At 44.8% G+C, this 21,294-nt stretch overlaps 1 protein-coding gene across 3 annotated transcripts in view; it reads left to right on the top strand.

Annotated features, from left to right (window-relative positions):
• The window catches only part of LOC123993749 (probable E3 ubiquitin-protein ligase MID2), a 265,189-nt gene that overhangs the window by 197,135 nt on the left and 46,760 nt on the right, over window positions 1–21,294 (top strand). For all 3 annotated transcript variants that reach the window (XM_046296202.1, XM_046296201.1, XM_046296203.1), the window contains one exon: window positions 11,136–11,243. In XM_046296202.1, coding sequence (XP_046152158.1) covers window positions 11,136–11,243 — 108 coding nt within the window. The remainder of the gene's footprint in view (window positions 1–11,135; window positions 11,244–21,294) is intronic.

Raw genomic sequence — 21,294 nt, 5'->3', positions numbered from 1 at the left:
CTGTCTCCTAACTGGTGTTGTCCTCCTCTCTGTCTCCTAACTGGTGTCGTCCTCCTCTCTGTCTCCTAACTGGTGTTGTCCTCCTCTCTGTCTCCTAACTGGTGTCGTCCTCCTATCTTCCCTTTTCCTCTCTGTCTCCTAACTGGTGTTGTCCTCCTCTCTTCCGTTTTCCTCTCTGTCTCCTAACTGGTGTCGTCCTCCTCTCTGTCTCCTAACTGGTGTTGTCCTCCTCTCTGTCTCCTAACTGGTGTCGTCCTCCTCTCTGTCTCCTAACTGGTGTTGTCCTCCTCTCTGTCTCCTAACTGGTGTCGTCCTCCTCTCTTCCCTTTTCCTCTCTGTCTCCTAACTGGTGTTGTCCTCCTCTCTGTCTCCTAACTGGTGTCGTCCTCCTCTCTGTCTCCTAACTGGTGTTGTCCTCCTCTCTGTCTCCTAACTGGTGTCGTCCTCCTCTCTTCCCTTTTCCTCTCTGTCTCCTAACTGGTGTTGTCCTCCTCTCTGTCTCCTAACTGGTGTCTTCCTCCTCTCTGTCTCCCAACTGGTGTTGTCCTCCTCTCTGTCTCCTAACTGGTGTCGTCCTCCTCTCTGTCTCCTAACTGGTGTCGTCCTCTTCTCTGTCTCCTAACTGGTGTCGTCCTCCTCTCTGTCTCCTAACTGGTTTCTTCCTCCTCTCTGTCTCCTAACTGATGTTGTCCTCCTCTCTGTCTCCTAACTGGTGTCGTCCTCCTCTCTGTCTCCTAACTGGTGTTGTCCTCCTCTCTGTCTCCTAACTGGTGTTGTCCTCCTCTCTGTCTCCTAACTGGTGTCGTCCTCCTCTCTGTCTCCTAACTGGTGTTGTCCTCCTCTCTGTCTCCTAACTGGTGTCTTCCTCCTCTCTGTCTCCTAACTGGTGTTGTCCTCCTCTCTGTCTCCTAACTGGTGTCGTCCTCCTATCTTCCCTTTTCCTCTCTGTCTCCTAACTGGTGTTGTCCTCCTCTCTTCCGTTTTCCTCTCTGTCTCCTAACTGGTGTCGTCCTCCTCTCTGTCTCCTAACTGGTGTTGTCCTCCTCTCTGTCTCCTAACTGGTGTCGTCCTCCTCTCTGTCTCCTAACTGGTGTTGTCCTCCTCTCTGTCTCCTAACTGGTGTCGTCCTCCTCTCTTCCCTTTTCCTCTCTGTCTCCTAACTGGTGTTGTCCTCCTCTCTGTCTCCTAACTGGTGTCTTCCTCCTCTCTGTCTCCTAACTGGTGTTGTCCTCCTCTCTGTCTCCTAACTGGTGTCGTCCTCCTCTCTGTCTCCTAACTGGTGTCGTCCTCTTCTCTGTCTCCTAACTGGTGTCGTCCTCCTCTCTGTCTCCTAACTGGTTTCTTCCTCCTCTCTGTCTCCTAACTGGTGTTGTCCTCCTCTCTGTCTCCTAACTGGTGTCGTCCTCCTCTCTGTCTCCTAACTGGTGTTGTCCTCCTCTCTGTCTCCTAACTGGTGTCGTCCTCCTTTCTGTCTCCTAACTGGTGTTGTCCTCCTCTCTGTCTCCTAACTGGTGTCGTCCTCCTCTCTGTCTCCTAACTGGTTTCTTCCTCCTCTCTGTCTCCTAACTGGTGTTGTCCTCCTCTCTGTCTCCTAACTGGTGTCGTCCTCCTCTCTTCCCTTTTCCTCTCTGTCTCCTAACTGGTGTTGTCCTCCTCTCTGTCTCCTAACTGGTGTCTTCCTCCTCTCTGTCTCCTAACTGGTGTTGTCCTCCTCTCTGTCTCCTAACTGGTGTTGTCCTCCTCTCTGTCTCCTAACTGGTGTTGTCCTCCTCTCTGTCTCCTAACTGGTGTCGTCCTCCTCTCTGTCTCCTAACTGGTGTTGTCCTCCTCTCTGTCTCCTAACTGGTGTCGTCCTCTCTCTGTCTCCTAACTGGTTTCCTCTCTGTCTCCTAACTGGTGTCGTCCTCCTCTCTGTCTCCTAACTGGTGTTGTCCTCCTCTCTGTCTCCTAACTGGTGTCGTCCTCCTCTCTGTCTCCTAACTGGTTTCTTCCTCCTCTCTGTCTCCTAACTGGTGTTGTCCTCCTCTCTGTCTCCTAACTGGTGTCGTCCTCCTCTCTGTCTCCTAACTGGTGTTGTCCTCCTCTCTGTCTCCTAACTGGTGTCGTCCTCTTCTCTGTCTCCTAACTGGTGTCGTCCTCCTCTCTGTCTCCTAATTGGTGTCGTCCTCCTCTCTGTCTCCTAACTGGTGTCGTCCTCCTCTCTGTCTCCTAACTGGTGTTGTCCTCCTCTCTGTCTCCTAACTGGTGTCGTCCTCCTCTCTTCCCTTTTCCTCTCTGTCTCCTAACTGGTGTCGTCCTCCTCTCTGTCTCCTAACTGGTGTTGTCCTCCTCTCTGTCTCCTAACTGGTGTCATCCTCTTCTCTGTCTCCTAACTGGTGTCGTCCTCCTCTCTGTCTCCTAACTGGTGTCGTCCTCCTCTCTGTCTCCTAACTGGTGTCGTCCTCCTCTCTGTCTCCTAACTGGTGTTGTCCTCCTCTCTGTCTCCTAACTGGTGTTGTCCTCCTCTCTGTCTCCTAACTGGTGTCGTCCTCTTCTCTGTCTCCTAACTGGTGTCGTCCTCCTCTCTGTCTCCTAATTGGTGTCGTCCTCCTCTCTGTCTCCTAACTGGTGTCGTCCTCCTCTCTGTCTCCTAACTGGTGTTGTCCTCCTCTGCCTGCATACGGAATCCGCTCAGCAACAATCTATTCCTCTTGCAATCATAATAAATTATTAAGCTATGCGACTAACTTGGCCATCAAGAGAACTTGCCCCGTGTTAAAACAAATTGTTAAATGCTTATTTAAATTTTTTTAAATGGATTTACTTTTGGATGCTTGTTGCTGGCTATTCTCTGGTGTGAGGTTTGTGTGAAAGGCTTTGGTTATTATGTGGGTTAATGCTAACGTACTATGCTAATGGAGGTTAAACCTACTATGTGCGTGTGTGTGTGTGTGCGTGCTAGTTTCTTCCCAGAAGCCTCCCTGCTAGGAGGAGATGGAAGAGTTCGTTGTCTCTGTTCTGTAACACTTCAGGGAGAAAGGAGGGAGAAACACAGCTCACTAATAATGCATCACAACAACAGAGGGCTGACTGGCTACATGGGGCTCTATACAGTTCTGGTGTGACCTGAATTTTTCTGTTGTTGCTGCGTTGCATACAGTTATCTCTCTCTCTCTCCAAGATGATATGATCAAAACGAGGACTGTGATTCTGCCGGTGGGGTTCTATAGTGATGCCATAGCAACGCTACCTTCAGCTATATCTCTCCTTTTAGAGTTTGACAGATACCCTCATTGATAAACTGATAATTGTTTTTCTCCTGAGGTATTTATGTTTCTCTGTTGTTCCTTTGACAACAGTTTGAGTATATGTTGGTTTTGCCTGTGTGTTCGGTTGTGTTGACAGTATAATCGGCTTGGTGATGTGTACAGTAGTCAAGAGTGTTGTAGCACTTAGTTGAAGCATATGACAAAACCATCCATATTTTAACAGACCTCAATGCTCTTTTTGCTGGAGAGTGCAGGACAGGACAGGAAGGTCCCTTGTGACTTGTGGACGTGCTCTTAGACACTTCCTTCTTTTTGAGTCCCGTTTAATCTGTCAGGCTGGAGGAGAGGCCAGCACTAATCACTGCTGTGACAAACAACAGCTTCTCACCATGAATCCTGTTTAATCTGTCAGGCTGGAGGAGAGACCAGCACTAATCACTGCTGTGACAAACAACAGCCTCTCACCATGAATCCTGTTTAATCTGTCAGGCTGGAGGAGAGACCAGCACTAATCACTGCTGTGACTGTGACAAACAACAGCCTCTCACCATGAATCCTGTTTAATCTGTCAGGCTGGAGGAGAGACCAGCACTAATCACTGCTGTGACAAACAACAGCCTCTCACCATGAATCCTGTTTAATCTGTCAGGCTGGAGGAGAGACCAGCACTAATCACTGCTGTGACAAACAACAGCCTCTCACCATGAATCCTGTTTAATCTGTCAGGCTGGAGGAGAGACCAGCACTAATCACTGCTGTGACAAACAACAGCCTCTCACCATGAATCCTGTTTAATCTGTCAGGCTGGAGGAGAGACCAGCACTAATCACTGCTGTGACAAACAACAGCCTCTCACCATGAATCCTGTTTAATCTGTCAGGCTGGAGGAGAGACCAGCACTAATCACTGCTGTGACAAACAACAGCCTCTCACCATGAATCCTGTTTAATCTGTCAGGCTGGAGGAGAGACCAGCACTAATCACTGCTGTGACAAACAACAGCCTCTCACCATGAATCCTGTTTAATCTGTCAGGCTGGAGGAGAGACCAGCACTAATCACTGCTGTGACAAACAACAGCCTCTCACCATGAATCCTGTTTAATCTGTCAGGCTGGAGGAGAGACCAGCACTAATCACTGCTGTGACGAACATCAGCCTCTCACCATGAATCCTGTTTAATCTGTCAGGCTGGAGGAGAGACCAGCACTAATCACTGCTGTGACAAACATCAGCCTCTCACCATGAATCCTGTTTAATCTGTCAGGCTGGAGGAGAGACCAGCACTAATCACTGCTGTGACAAACAACAGCCTCTCACCATGAATCCTGTTTAATCTGTCAGGCTGGAGGAGAGACCAGCACTAATCACTGCTGTGACAAACAACAGCCTCTCACCATGAATCCTGTTTAATCTGTCAGGCTGGAGGAGAGACCAGCACTAATCACTGCTGTGACAAACAACAGCCTCTCACCATGAATCCTGTTTAATCTGTCAGGCTGGAGGAGAGACCAGCACTAATCACTGCTGTGACAAACAACAGCCATTTTTTCGCTCCTCTCTGCACCGTTCTGTTCACTTTAAAGGCCCAACTAAACAAAACAGAAACTTATTTTCTTGCTATAAATCAATGGGTCATCATTCATTTAAATGATCAAGAACGGTTTAAATATCACAGAATGGGCCTTTAAAAGAACCCAGGCCCTCACTGTTATCTGGGGCTCCTTGCTGTTTTCTGCTCTCTTTCACCTTTTACACAGGTGAAGTCGGTAGTTTACATACACTTTAGCCAACTACATTTAAACACACTTTTTCACAATTCCTGACATTTAATCCTAGTAAAAATTCTCTGTCCTTAGGTCAGTTAGGATCACCACTTTATTTTAAGAATTTGAAATGTCAGAATAATTGTAGAGAGAAGGATTTATTTCAGCTTTTTTTGCTTTCATCACAGTCCCAGTGGGTCAGACGTTTACATACACTCAATTAGTATTTGGTAGCATTGCCTTCAAATTGATTAACTTGTGTCAAACATTTTCAGGTAGCCTTCCACAAGCTCCCCACAATAAGTTGGGTGAATTTCCTGACAGAGCTGGTGTAACTGAGTCAGGTTTGTAGGCCTCCTTGCTTGCACACACTTGATCATTTCTGCCCACACATTTTCTATGGGATTGAGGTCAGGGTTTTGTGATGGCCACTCCAATACCTTGACTTTGTTGTCCTTAAGCCATTTTGCTTGGGGCCATTGTCCATTTGGAAGACCCATTTGCGACCAAGCTTTAACTTCCTGACTGATGTTTTGAGATGTTGCTTCAATATATCCACAGAATTTTCCATCCTCAGGATGCCATCTATTTTGTGAAGTGCACCAGTCCCTCCTGCAGCAAAGCACCCTCACAACGTGATGCTGCCACCCCCGTGCTTCACGGTTGGGATGGTGTTCTTTAGCCTGCAAGCTTTTCCTCCAAACATAACGATGGTCATTATAGCCAAACAGTTCTATTTTTGTTTCATCAGACCAGAGGACATTTCTCCAAAAAGATCTTTGTCACCATGTGCAGTCTGGCTTTTTTATGGCGGTTTTGGAGCAGTGGCTTCTTCCTTGTTGAGCGGCCTTTCAGGTTATGTCTATGCAGGACTCATTTTTCTTTGAATATATATAATTTTGTACCTGTTTCCTCCAGCATATTCACAAGGTCCTTTGCTGTTGTTCTGGGATTGATTTGCACTTTTCGCAACAAAGTACGTTCATCTCTAGGAGACAGAACGTGTCTCCTTCCTGAGCGGTATGACGGCTGCATGGTCCAATGGTGTTTATACTTGTGTACTATTGTTTGTACAGATGAACGTGGTACCTTCAGGCATTTGGAAGTTGCTCCCAAGCATGAACCAGACTTTTGGAGGTCTGCAATATTTTTATGAGGTCTTGGCTGATTTCTTTTGCTTTTCCCATGATGTCAAGCAAAGTGGCACTGAGTTTGAAGTAGGCCTTGAAATACATCCACAGGTACACCTCCAATTGACTCAAATTATGTCAATTAGCCTATCTGAAACCTCTAAAGCCATTTTCCAAGCTGTTTAAAGGCACAGTCAACTTAGTGTATGTAAGCTTCTGACCCACTGGAATTGTGATACAGTGAATTATAAGTGAAATAATCTGTCTGTAATCAATTTTTTGAAACAATTACTTGTGTCATGCACAAAGTAGATGTCCTAACTTGCCAAAACTATGTCTCCCTGTGTGTGAGTAGATATCAGTGTTTTCAGTGAGACGTGGTGCCACTGCTGTTGTGGTTTAATGAGGGAATTGAGATCATTAATAAAACATGATACTCCCCAGCTAGTAACTATATGAGATCAGACCAAGCTAGTAGCTATATGAGATCAGACCCTGCTAGTAGCTATATGAGATCAGACCCAGCTATTAACTATATGAGATCAGACCCAGCTAGTAACTATATGAGATCAGACCCAGCTATTAACTATATGAGATCCAGCTAGTAACTATATGAGATCAGACCCAGCTATTAACTATGTGAGATCAGACCCAGCAATTAACTATGTGAGATCAGACCAAGCTAGTAGCTATATGAGATCAGACCAAGCTAGTAGTGAGATCAGACCCAGGTAGTAACTATATGAGATCAGACCAAGCTAGTAACTATATGAGATCAGACCCAGCTAGTAGCTATATGAGATCAGACCCAGGTAGTAGCTATATGAGATCAGACTCAGCTATTAACTATATGAGATCAGACCCAGCTAGTAACTATATGAGATCAGACCCAGCTATTAACTATGTGAGATCAGACCCAGCTAGTAGCTATGTGAGAGCAGACCCAGCTATTAACTATATGAGATCAGACCCAACTATTAACTATATGAGATCAGACCCAGCTATTAACTATATGAGATCAGACCCAGCTAGTAACTATATGAGATATATGAGTATCTTTCATTCATTACCAGAATCGGTAGCTAGACATGTTCTTCCACCTCATTACTGTACAATAACGCTAGAATTGTCTTTTTAATGTCCACGCCATCTCTCTCCATCTCTTCCTTATAAGAACCCTGCCCAGTGCATTTCAGAAAATTGCTAGTGCATTTTAGCCAAGGGGGCTCCCTCGGTTGCCATTATGTGTCAGAACAGAGTAATACATCTTTCCAGTGAACGATAAAACATTAATCCAGCCTAGGATTTAGTGGTAGAGACCAAGCGGCCGGGCAGGTGGCTCAAGGAGCGTGTGTTTCAGGTGTCAGAGTGAATCATGTCTGGGAGGGGAATGTCCTCCACTAGAGGTCAGAGTGAATCATGTCAGGGTTAGGGTTAGGAAAATTCCTCACCTAGAGGTCAGAGTTAACTTGTTGAGTGTAGGCGGCAGTATTTAGATTTTTTAGGATGAAAAACATACTCATTTGAAACTGCCTATTTCTCAGGCCCAGAAACTAGAATATGCATATACTTGTCATATTAGGACAGAACACACTCTAACGTTTCCAAAACTGTCAAAATATTTTCTGTGAGTATAACAGAACTGATATTGCAGGCAAAAACCTTAGGAAAATCAAACCAGGAAGTGGCTTCTATTTTGAAAGCTCCATCTTCCATAGCCTGCCTTTGCTCCATTTAAAGGCATATCAACCAGATTCAACCAGTGTCAACAGTCTTTAGACATAATTTCAGGCTTTTATTTTGAAAAAATGAGCGAGAAAGATAACATTGTGTCAGTGGATAGCTGGGTGCTCGCATGAGTTTTGCTTGCGCAACAGAGTGGGGCAGCCATTGTCTCTCCCTCTCCTATTGAAAAAGCGATTGTCCCGGTTGATATATTATCGATTATATATTTTAAAAACAACCTGAGGCTTGATTATAAAAAACGTTTGACATTTTTCTGTGGACATTACGGATACTATTTGGATTTTTCATCTGCAATCTCGTGACCGCTCGAGCCTGTGGATTTCTGAACATAACGCGCCAAACAAATGGAGGTATTTTGGATATAAAAATAAACTTTATGGAACAAAAGGAACATTTATTGTGTAACTGGGAGTCTTGTGAATGAAGATCATCAAAGGTAAGCGATTCATTTTATTGCATTTCTGATTTCCGTGACCAAGCTACTTTGATGCTAGGTGTTCATAATGTTTTGTCTAGTGATCGATAAACTCACACAAAAGCTTGGATTGCTTTCCCTGTAAAGCATATTTTCTAAATCTGACACCACATGTGGATTAACAACAAGCTAAACTGTGTTTAGCTATATTGCACTTGTGATTTAATGAAACTTAAATATGTTTAGTCATTTTATTTGAATTTGACGCTGCAATTCAGCGGGTGTTGAGGAAAATGATCCCGCTAACGGGATAGGGTGCGTCAAGAAGTTAATCATGTTGGGGTTAGGGTTAGGGAAAGTCCTCACCTAGAGGTCAGAGGGAATCATGTCGGGATTAGGGAAAGTCCTCACCTAGAGGTCAGAGGGAATCATGTTGGGGTTAGAGAAAGTCCTCACCTAGACGTCGGTGGGAATCATGTCGGGGTTAGGGAAAGTCCTCACCTAGAGGTCAGAGGGAATCATGTTGGGGTTAGGGAAAGTCCTCCAGTAGAGGCCAGAGAGAATCGTGTCGGGGTTAGGGAAAGTCCTCACCTAGAGGTCAGAGGGAATCATGTCGGGGTTAGGGAAAGTCCTCCAGTAGAGGTCAGAGGGAATCATGTTGGGGTTAGAGAAAGTCCTCACCTAGAGGTCGGTGGGAATCATGTCGGGGTTAGGGAAAGTCCTCACCTAGAGGTCAGAGGGAATCATGTCGGGATTAGGGAAAGTCCTCACCTAGAGGTCAGAGGGAATCATGTTGGGGTTAGAGAAAGTCCTCACCTAGAGGTCGGTGGGAATCATGTGGGGGTTAGGGAAAGTCCTCACCTAGAGGTCAGAGGGAATCATGTTGGGGTTAGGGAAAGTCCTCCAGTAGAGGCCAGAGAGAATCGTGTCGGGGTTAGGGAAAGTCCTCACCTAGAGGTCAGAGGGAATCATGTCGGGGTTAGGGAAAGTCCTCCAGTAGAGGTCAGAGGGAATCATGTCGGGGTTAGGGAAAGTCCTCACCGAGAGGTCAGAGTGGAGATCTGGAGATCAGACAGACAGGGAAGATTTCAGAAGGGAAATGATCCCTGAGCATTCGGGACAATATTAGTGAGGATACTTGGTTCAGTGTTTCAGTGGGGTGATATATAAACCCTGGTTCAGTGTTTCAGTGGGATGATATATAAACCTGGTTCAGTGTTTCAGTGGGATGATATATATACCTGGTTCAGTGTTTCAGTGGGGTGATATATAAACCTGGTTCAGTGTTTCAGTGGGGTGATATATATACCTGGTTCAGTGTTTCAGTGGGGTGATATATATACCTGGTTCAGTGTTTCTGGTTCGGTGTTTCAGTGGGGTGATATATAAACCTGGTTCAGTGTTTCAGTGGGATGATATATATACCTGGTTCAGTGTTTCAGTGGGGTGATATATATACCTGGTTCAGTGTTTCAGTGGGGTGATATATAAACCTGGTTCAGTGTTTCAGTGGGATGATATATATACCTGGTTCAGTGTTTCAGTGGGATGATATATATATACCTGGTTCAGTGTTTTAGTGGGATGATATATATATACCTGGTTCAGTGTTTTAGTGGGATGATATATATATACCTGGTTCAGTGTTTCAGTGGGATGATATATATACCTGGTTCAGTGTTTCAGTGGGATGATATATATACCTGGTTCAGTGTTTCAGTGGGATGAGATTTGGTGATTCAGGGAGGATAAGAAGATTCCTCTGCCTCGTGAATCTGCCAATGTTATGTTGCTGAGCAGTAATCCACAGTGATGTTAGAGCATTTAATTTATCCCTGTTAATTACCAACTGTTAATAAGATGGCTCTTATGGACTTAATAGAGTTTTGTGTGTGTAGGCTCGTGTGTGTACTCTCGTGTGTGTGTGTGCGCGCTTGGGTGTGTGTGTGTACTCTCGTGTGTGTGTGTGTACTCTCGTGTGTGTGTACTCTCGTGTGTGTGTGTGCGCGTGCGTGTGTGTGTGTGTCTGGATAAGAGCGTCTGCTAAATGACTTAAATGTAAATGTGTGTGTGTGTGTGTGTGTGTGTGTGTGTGTGTGTGTGTGTGTGTGTGTGTGTGTGTGTGTGTGTGTGTGTGTGTGTGTGTGTGTGTGTGTGTGTGTGTGTGTGTGTGTGTGTGTGTGTGTGTGTGTGTGTGTGTGTGTGATTATCAACGTTTAAGTGGATCTAACTGCTGTAATGACCTTTGTGGAGTGATGATCAGTGTTCGGGGAGTTAGCGGGTGAAGAGTTTGATACAGAGTCACAACACTTCACAGAATATCACATTCTCATAATATATTCTAATATTTATTTTGAATGTGCAATGATTCTATCAAAAATAAATCATGCTCAGATCTGAACATGTGTTACCCGAACCACAGATGACAAATTAACTAGATACGGTACCTGACATGACAGTGTTGTTGATCTGAACTCTGTGTAAGTGTTTGTTTGGCCTGCATATTAAAGTCTACCTCAGGCGAACACAGCCGTTGACGAGGATCTCAGCTACAGTGTTGTTGTTGTTGTTTGAACCCTGTGTAAGTGTTTGTTTGGCCTGCATATTAAAGTCTACCTCAGGCGAACACAGCCGTTGACGAGGATCTCAGCTACAGTGTTGTTGTTGTTGTTTGAACCCTGTGTAAGTGTTTGTTTGGCCTGCATATTAAAGTCTACCTCAGGCGAACACAGCCGTTGACGAGGATCTCAGCTACAGTGTTGTTGTTGTTTGAACCCTGTGTAAGTGATTGTTTGGACACCGTGTTAAAGTGTGCTATGCTTCTGTCCCCAGGTGAACACAGCGATGCACGAGGCCAAGCTAGTGGAGGAGTGTGATGAGCTTGTAGAGATCATACGCCAGAGGAAACAGATCATCGCTGTCAAGATCAAGGAGTCCAAGGTACAATAGTCTTCTACACACTAACCCTTAATACTATACTGGACCCCTATGGTCCAAGGTACAGTAGTCTTCTACACACTAACCCTTCATACTATACTGGACCCCTACGGTCCAAGATACAGTAGTCTTCTACACACTAACCCTTAATACTATACTGGACCCCTATGGTCCAAGGTACAGTAGTCTTCTACACACTAACCCTTAATACTATACTGGACCCCTATGGTCCAAGGTACAGTAGTCTTCTACACACTAACCCTTAATACTATACTGGACCCCTACGGTCCAAGGGACTGTACTCCATGGCTGAGTCTCAAACCATACTCTTCCTCTGGCTGAGTCTCAAAACATACTCTTCCTCTGACTGAGTCTCAAACCATACTCTTCCTCTGGCTGAGTCTCAAACCATACTCTTCCTCTGACTGAGTCTCAAACCATACTCTTCCTCTGACTGAGTCTCAAACCATACTCTTCCTCTGACTGAGTCTCAAACCATACTCTTCCTCTGACTGAGTCTCAAACCATACTCTTCCTCTGACTGAGTCTCAAACCATACTCTTCCTCTGACTGAGTCTCAAACCATACTCTTCCTCTGACTGAGTCTCAAACCATACTCTTCCTCTGACTGAGTCTCAAACCATACTCTTCCTCTGGCTGAGTCTCAAACCATACTCTTCCTCTGACTGAGTCTCAAACCATACTCTTCCTCTGAGTCTCAAACCATACTCTTCCTCTGACTGAGTCTTAAACCATACTCTTCACCTGGCTGAGTCTCAAACCATACTCTTCCTCTGGCTGAGTCTCAAACCATACTCTTCCTCTGACTGAGTCTCAAACCATACTCTTCCTCTGACTGAGTCTCAAACCATACTCTTCCTCTGACTGAGTCTCAAACCATACTCTTCCTCTGGCTGAGTCTCAAACCATACTCTTCCTCTGACTGAGTCTCAAACCATACTCTTCCTCTGACTGAGTCTCAAACCATACTCTTCCTCTGACTGAGTCTCAAACCATACTCTTCCTCTGACTGAGTCTCAAACCATACTCTTCCTCTGACTGAGTCTCAAACCATACTCTTCCTCTGGCTGAGTCTCAAACCATACTCTTCCTCTGGCTGAGTCTCAAACCATACTCTTCCTCTGGCTGAGTCTCAAACCATACTCTTCCTCTGACTGAGTCTCAAACCATACTCTTCCTCTGACTGAGTCTCAAACCATACTCTTCCTCTGACTGAGTCTCAAACCATACTCTTCCTCTGACTGAGTCTCAAACCATACTCTTCCTCTGACTGAGTCTCAAACCATACTCTTCCTCTGACTGAGTCTCAAACCATACTCTTCCTCTGACTGAGTCTCAAACCATACTCTTCCTCTGACTGAGTCTCAAACCATACTCTTCCTCTGACTGAGTCTCAAACCATACTCTTCCTCTGACTGAGTCTCAAACCATACTCTTCACCTGGCTGAGTCTCATACCATACTCTTCCTCTGACTGAGTCTCAAACCATACTCTTCACCTGGCTGAGTCTCAAACCATACTCTTCCTCTGGCTGAGTCTCATACCATACTCTTCCTCTGACTGAGTCTCAAACCATACTCTTCACCTGGCTGAGTCTCAAACCATACTCTTCCTCTGACTGAGTCTCAAACCATACTCTTCCTCTGGCTGAGTCTCATACCATACTCTTCCTCTGCCTTCATCAGAAGTTACACCCTATTCCCTACAGAGGTCTTGAAAACGGACACTTTGCTTACCATTTTCAAAGAGGTTTCGACAGAAGAAGTGAGTGGTGTCTTCGGTCTCTCCTACTACACACATTACAACGCTGGATCTGATGTGTGTGCCAGCCTGTCTGAGTCACGGAGACGTTGTAGGGGGCCGATAAAACACTGCATTCACAACGTGTCACTGCAACACAGTGAGCGAGGGATTAGAATTAGAAAAGACATAGAGGGTACTTGTCACATAGTAGCCTGTCGCGACACTCCGTGAGTGACATCAGAAGAACGGAAGTATCGGATTGCGAGGTGTTGTCTGAGGTTTCCGAAGGATAATAACAACAACAACAACAACAACAATGCGTGGTCTGCATATTGGGGCGGCAGCGTAGCCTAGTGGTTAGAGCGTTGCAAGTTCAAACCCCTGAGCTGACAAGGTACAAATGTTCTACCCCTGAACAGGCAGTTAACCCACTGTTCTTAGGCTGTCATTGAAAATAAGATTTTTTTCTTAACTGACTTGCCTGGTTAAATAAAGGTAAAATAAAAAATAAATAAATAAATAAATTCTTGAGAACATAACTTTTTCCCTTTGTCGACAGGTTTTAGTTTTCAGTAGTGAAAGATCTTGTGATCTATGGCGCAGTTCAGTTCAAGGGTTCACAAACTCTTCATAGCCCACAAACCCCCATTTTGATATCTGAAAATTCTTACCACCCCGACCATGTGAATATGTTGTTGTTGTTGTAATTAACAGCCAATGTTAACTTTTATATTTGGGGCTGTGACAGCCAATTAAAAAACATCGTAACAGTATTTCTGATTGTCTTCTCAACTCACCATCACATACTGGTAATGTGGGGCTATGACAGTCAATTAAAAAACATTCTTAGCCCCACATTACCAGTATGTGATGGTGAGTTGAGAAGATAATCAGAAATACTGTTTGACAGTCAATTAAAAAACATCCTAACAGTATTTCTGATTGTCTTCTCAACTCACCATCACATACTGGTAATGTGGGGCTACTACAGCCAATTATTAACATCCTAACAGTATTTCTGATTATCTTCTCAACTCACCATCACATATTATTAACATCCTAACAGTATTTCTGATTATCTTCTCAACTCACCATCACATACTGGTAATGTGGGGCTGTGGCATCCAATTGAAAATGAGTCTGACATAATGAGTACATTTACATGCACACTAATAATTCGATATTAAACTGATTATGGCTGATGGTCGAGTATGGCATTAGTCATGTAAACACCTTTTACTCTGCTTATCTTAAATCGGTGTGAGGTCATAATCGAAAGTAAGCATTTAAAACACCTGGTTTTTCAGAAATCTGTTGAATTCTAAAGGAAACAGCTTAATGAGTAAACGGTTTCATTGGAGTTCCAGCCATGTATATGAACTGCTCATGTGTCCCGCAGCGTGTTGCTCAAGCCTGACTCTTATGCGCGAGTGAAGTGAGTTCGGGAAAACTGAACGTGTGCCATCTTCAGAATAGTTTTCACTTTTCACATTCAAACGTTATATGTCCAAACTTAGAATCAAAAAGTATTTGTAAAAAAAAAAAAAAATATCGTGGCCACTGTGGTAGAATCAGTAGCCTGATTTCAGATGTATGAACAGGATTATTCGGGACATTTTTCTTCTTGCAAAAAAGCACGTAACGTCCTTAACAAACTGTTACATTAACCTGACTATCCACAACCAATGTCTCTCATCTCTCTACCACTAATGAGATGCATGTCGCGTCGGAGCTTCTCAAAGTCAGGGGGCGTGGTCGACAGGGCGCACCTCATATCTGCTGTCACATCCTACCTGGATCCGTATGTGGTTGTAGCCTTTCCTGTCGTCAATGAGCAAAAACACCCTCATTGGTGGAATGTTATTCATCATTTTATTCATAAAAACTATGTTTCTATGTCAAACAGTTTTGTTATATATTTTACCTTTATTTAACTAAGGCAAGTCAGAATATGGAGACATATTCCTAACTAGAGTGCAGAGTCCTGCCCTCCAACCCGCCCAAGATGGAGCCCCATCTGTGCAAAAGCCCACCATTCGATCCCATATGGAATCTGTATATCATCAATATGGAATCTGTTTATCATCAATATGGAATCTGTTTATCATCAATATGGAATCTGTTTATCATCAATATGGAATCTGTTTATCATCAATATGGAATCTGTTTATCATCAATATGGAATCTGTTTATCATCAATATGGAATCTGTTTATCATCAATATGGAATCTGTTTATCATCAATATGGAATCTGTTTATCATCAATATGGAATCTGTTTATCATCAATATGGAATCTGTTTATCATCAATATGGAATCTGTTTATCATCAGTATGGAATCTGTTTATCATCAATATGGAATCTGTTTATCATCAATATGGAATCTGTTTATGACCACTCATCACACTGAATATCCCCCGTGCCGTTTGATGCTCGTGAATCGTGAGACAGAACCATATATCCTCGTGAGTAGAACCCCCAGACATGTATAGCGAACAGAAGTCAATGCTTGGGCATCTTGGCCCTCACAGCTAACGTCCATTTGGAGAGCATGAGCTGGGGAGTTGAGTCATTCAGTCAGTTTCCTCTTGATTACTAGCAATAGAATCAATTCTTTGTTTAACAGTGTCATCTTAAAAAGAGGAATTGATGTGAGTTTCTGTGCCTCTGCCTCCCCACACATTGTTTTTACCATATCAATTGCAGCCGCCTGGTAATGTCAAAGTCTCTGCAATATTGTGTGGTTTCGTAGCGAAGCGGACCGAGTCATTCACCGTGGGAGTGATTCAAGTGCGGCCTTTTCCCATAATCTTAAGGGCTCTCTCTGGTTTAATTTTATATTTGAAAGGGGAGGGGGGAGGGGAGGGGAGGGGAGGGGGGAGGGGAGGGGAGGGAGGGGAGGGGAGGGAGGGAGGGAGGAGGGAGAGGAGAGGAGAGGAGAGGAGAGGAGAGGAGAGGAGAGAGAGGAGAGGAGAGGAGAGGAGAGGAGAGGAGAGGAGAGGAGAGGAGAGGAGATGGGCAGGTTGAGGAAAGGAGGGGAGAGGAGATGGGCAGGTTAAGAAAAGGAAAGGAGAGGAGAGGAGATGGGCAGGTTGAGGAAAGGAGTGGAGTGGAGGGGAGAAGAGAGGCGAGGAAAGGAGAGGAGATGAGATGGGCAGGTTGAGGAGAGGAGAGGAGAGGAGAGGAAGATGGATATGAGAGGAGAGGTGACTGACTGTGCAGCAGAACCAACCGGATTATAGAGGCAGGGCTGTGCAGGGACCAGGGAGCTCAGACATGAGTGTGCCCAAAATGGCACCCTATTCCCTATTTAGTGCACTACTTTTGACCAGAGTCCATGTAGAGAATAGGGTTTCATTTGGGATGCAAGAAGGGAGAGGCAGTGAGTGAGCAGCCTGGCCGGGCCACGTGGTTTATCTTAACAAGCGTTCTCTCTCTCCCTCTCTCTCTCTCTCTCTGTTTCTCTCTCCCTTTTTCTCTCTCTCTTTCTCTCTCTCTCACTCTTGGAGACACAGTCAAGCTTTAATCTCTAACAGCGCAAACCAAAACAGAGTTAGCAGGCCGGTGCTGGGCTGGACTGCGAGATCCTTGTCCTCTCTCTCTGTATCTCTCCATCTGTGTCACTCTGTCTTTCCGATCTCTGTATTTCTCTTTCTGTGATGCTCTATCTCTTTCTCTGCTCTCTCTTTATCTCTCTCTGATCTCTCTCTCTCTCTCTCTCTGTATCTGTATCTATATTTCTCTCTGTATATCTCCATCTGTGTCACTCTGTCTTTATGATCTCTGTATTTCTCTTTCTGTGATGCTCTCTCTCTGTCTCTGTCTCTGTCTCTGTCTCTGTCTCTCTCTCTCTCTCTCTCTCTCTCTCTCTCTCTCTCTCTCTCTCTCTCTCTCTCTCTCTCTCTCTCTCTCTCTCTCTCTCTCTCTCTCTCTCTCTCTCTCTCTCTCTCTCTCTATGTCTTTCCCTGATCTCTCTCTCTCTCTCTCTCTCTTCTCTCTCTCTCTCTCTCTCTCTCTCTCTCTCTCTCTCTCTCTCTCTCTCTCTCTCTCTCTCTCTCTATGTCTTTCCCTGATCTCTCTGTATCTCTCTGCATTTCTTTTTCCCTGCTCTCTTTTTGCCTCTCTCTGTCTTTCTCTGTCTGTCTTGTGTATTGCTGCTGTTGCTGCTTCTCTGTAAGGCGTTGCCCGGGGCTCATCAACATTGAGGTCGCACCACCCTCCCCTCTCACCTGTTGCAGATGAGGTCTGTGGCCCAAATGGCATCCGATTCCCTATTTAGTGCACTACTTTAGACCAGCGTCCAGAGGGACCGGGTATGTAGTCCACTATGGAACAGGGTGTATGGAACAGGGTGTATGGAACAGGGTGTATGGAACAGGGTGTACGGAACAGGGTGTACGGAACAGGGTGTACGGAACAGAGTGTACGGAACAGGGTGTACGGAACAGGGTGTACGGAACAGGGTGTACGGAACAGGGTGTAAGGAACAGGGTGTATGGAACAGGGTGTACGGAACAGGGTGTACGGAACAGGGTGTACGGAACAGGGTGTACGGAACAGGGTGTACGGAACAGGGTGTACGGAACAGGGTGTACTGAACAGGGTGTACTGAACAGGGTGTACGGAACAGGGTGTACGGAACAGGGTGTACGGAACAGGGTGTATGGAACAGGGTGTATGGAACAGGGTGTATGGAACAGAATGTCATTTGGGATGCAGCCCTGGAGTGTAGCCTCAGCTCTTGGTTCTGTGAATGATTAAATTATGTACACTAAATGTAACAATTCCAACTCAAAATGAGACGAAGACAAGGCAACGAGGCACACACACACACACTCTCAATCACATTACAACATGTGTGTGTGTCCTCTGACAGGCTGAATTGTCCTCAGTTTGAGAAAAATATGATGTTTAGTTGTTTTTTTTAAGGATTTCCATATTATATGAATCCTCTGTATGTTATTGTTGTCAGCAATCGGTTGACATGTGACTGAGCCCTGCTCCAACAACAGATTATGAACACGACAAACTCCTAATCCCTATCCCAAATAACAGCCTATTCCCTATATAGTGCACTACTTTTTGTCCAGGGTTCATAGGGCTCTGGTTAAAAGTAGTGCCCTATATAAGGAATAGGGTGTTATTTGGGATACGATTTACGTCATCTAAATATGTCATCTAAGTCCAGACGGATTGTTCCATTGTAAGTAGTCCATGTCTGATGTTATCATGTTGATTATAAACCACTGTCATCATCATTATATAAGTCCTTCCAGGGCAGGTAATGGATCAAAACAGCTTCAATTCTAAGATGTTAATATTTTTATTTGATTTATTTTACCTTTATTTAACTAGGCAAGTCAGGTAACAACAAATTCTTATTTTCAATGACAGCCTAGGAACAGTGGGTTAACTGGTCTAGGGACAGTGGGTTAACTGGTCTAGGGACAGTGGGTTAACTGGTCTAGAAACAGTGGGTTAACTGGTCTAGGAACAGTGGATTTAACTGGTCTAGGAACAGTGGGTTAACTGGTCTAGAAACAGTGGGTTAACTGGTCTAGGAACAGTGGGTTAACTGGTCTAGAAACAGTGGGTTAACTGGTCTAGGAACAGTGGGTTAACTGGTCTAGGAACAGTGGATTTAACTGGTCTAGGAACAGTGGGTTAACTGGTCTAGGAACAGTGGGTTAACTGGTCTAGGAACAGTGGGTTAACTGGTCTAGGAACAGTGGGTTAACTGGTCTAGGAACAGTGGGTTAACTGGTCTAGGAACAGTGGGTTAACTGGTCTAGGAACAGTGGATTTAACTGGTCTAGGAACAGTGGGTTAACTGGTCTAGGAACAGTGGGTTAACTGGTCTAGGAACAGTGGGTTAACTGGTCTAGGAACAGTGGATTTAACTGGTCTAGGAACAGTGGGTTAACTGGTCTAGGAACAGTGGGTTAACTGGTCTAGGAACAGTGGATTTAACTGGTCTAGGAACAGTGGGTTAACTGGTAAAGGAACAGTGGGTTAACTGGTCTAGGAACAGTGGATTTAACTGGTCTAGGAACAGTGGGTTAACTGGTCTAGGAACAGTGGGTTAACTGGTCTAGGAACAGTGGGTTAACTGGTCTAGGAACAGTGGGTTAACTGGTCTAGGAACAGTGGGTTAACTGGTCTAGGGACAGTGGGTTAACTGGTCTAGGAACAGTGGATTTAACTGGTCTAGGAACAGTGGGTTAACTGGTCTAGGAACAGTGGGTTAACTGGTCTAGGAACAGTGGATTTAACTGGTCTAGGAACAGTGGGTTAACTGGTCTAGGAACAGTGGATTTAACTGGTCTAGGAACAGTGGGTTAACTGGTCTAGGAACAGTGGGTTAACTGGTCTAGGAACAGTGGATTTAACTGGTCTAGGAACAGTGGGTTAACTGGTCTAGGAACAGTGGATTTAACTGGTCTAGGAACAGTGGGTTAACTGGTCTAGGAACAGTGGATTTAACTGGTCTAGGAACAGTGGGTTAACTGGTCTAGGAACAGTGGGTTAACTGGTCTAGGAACAGTGGGTTAACTGGTCTAGGAACAGTGGGTTAACTGGTCTAGGAACAGTGGGTTAACTGGTCTAGGAACAGTGGGTTAACTGGTCTAGGAACAGTGGGTTAACTGGTCTAGGAACAGTGGGTTAACTGGTCTAGGAACAGTGGGTTAACTGGTCTAGGAACAGTGGGTTAACTGGTCTAGGAACAGTGGGTTAACTGGTCTAGGAACAGTGGGTTAACTGGTCTAGGAACAGTGGGTTAACTGGTCTAGGAACAGTGGGTTAACTGGTCTAGGAACAGTGGGTTAACTGGTCTAGGAACAGTGGATTTAACTGGTCTAGGAACAGTGGATTTAACTGGTCTAGGAACAGTGGATTTAACTGGTCTAGGAACAGTGGATTTAACTGGTCTAGGAACAGTGGATTTAACTGGTCTAGGAACAGTGGGTTAACTGGTCTAGGAACAGTGGGTTAACTGGTCTAGGAACAGTGGGTTAACTGGTCTAGGAACAGTGGGTTAACTGGTCTAGGAACAGTGGGTTAACTGGTCTAGGGACAGTGGGTTAACTGGTCTAGGAACAGTGGGTTAACTGGTCTAGGGACAGTGGGTTAACTGGTCTAGGAACAGTGGGTTAACTGGTCTAGGAACAGTGGGTTAACTGGTCTAGGAACAGTGGGTTAACTGGTCTAGGAACAGTGGGTTAACTGGTCTAGGAACAGTGGGTTAACTGGTCTAGGAACAGTGGGTTAACTGGTCTAGGAACAGTGGGTTAACTGGTCTAGGAACAGTGGGTTAACTGGTCTAGGAACAGTGGGTTAACTGGTCTAGGAACAGTGGGTTATCTGGTCTAGGAACAGTGGGTTATCTGGTCTAGGAACAGTGGGTTAACTGGTCTAGGAACAGTGGGTTATCTGGTCTAGGAACAGTGGGTTAACTGGTCTAGGAACAGTGGGTTAACTGGTCTAGGAACAGTGGGTTAACTGGTCTAGGAACAGTGGATTTAACTGGTCTAGGAACAGTGGGTTAACTGCTTGTTCAGGGACAGAACAACAGATGTGTACAGCTCAGGGGTTTGAACTTCCAACCTTGCGGTTACTAGTCCAACACTCTAACCACTAGGCTACCCTGCCATCCCAATGTGATGAGGAAGCAGACTGACAGAGAGAAAAAGAGATGGAGGGAAAGAGAGAGAGAGAAAAACAACGGTATATTCTGGAAGGCGATCTATCTGAATACTTGGTGTTTTTTTTAGAGACTACACAATGATACACAGGATATTTGGCCCTTTTGTTTTGAACATCACATCCATAACAAACTGACAATATAACCTCCCCAGTGACATTTAAAAAGCATCTTGTTTTTAACACCAGTTACTGACAACTCCTTCCGCATTACAGAAGCAACGAAATTCCTCTAAATCCCTTTCTCAAAGATTTGACCTGACGAAGGAGGTATTAAATGAAGCACATCTGAGCCAGGGGATGGACTGAAGATGAATAGATTATGTAGAATTAGAATTTCCAAAATCTTCCCTCCGCTCAAATTCTCCCACCTATCTCCTGATTCTGAATCCTCAACCCTTTAGAATGTTTGATCCCTGGTTCTATTCCCCTCATCCTCCAGGAATTAGAATCCTTAGAACCGCTCCGTGGCTCGATGACTCATTAGCTCAAGAACAGGGCTTAGAATGAAATGGACTGGTTCTATTCCCTGCGGACCTGGCATCCTTTCACTCCCTCCTTAGAATTTTCCTCCTCTGTCTCTGCTGCTA

The sequence above is a fragment of the Oncorhynchus gorbuscha genome, linkage group LG13, assembly GCF_021184085.1.
Source record: "Oncorhynchus gorbuscha isolate QuinsamMale2020 ecotype Even-year linkage group LG13, OgorEven_v1.0, whole genome shotgun sequence".
NCBI classification, from domain to species: domain Eukaryota; kingdom Metazoa; phylum Chordata; class Actinopteri; order Salmoniformes; family Salmonidae; genus Oncorhynchus; species Oncorhynchus gorbuscha.
The sequence above is the reverse complement of the archived record's forward strand: the minus strand, read 5'-3'. Positions and strand labels throughout refer to the sequence as shown.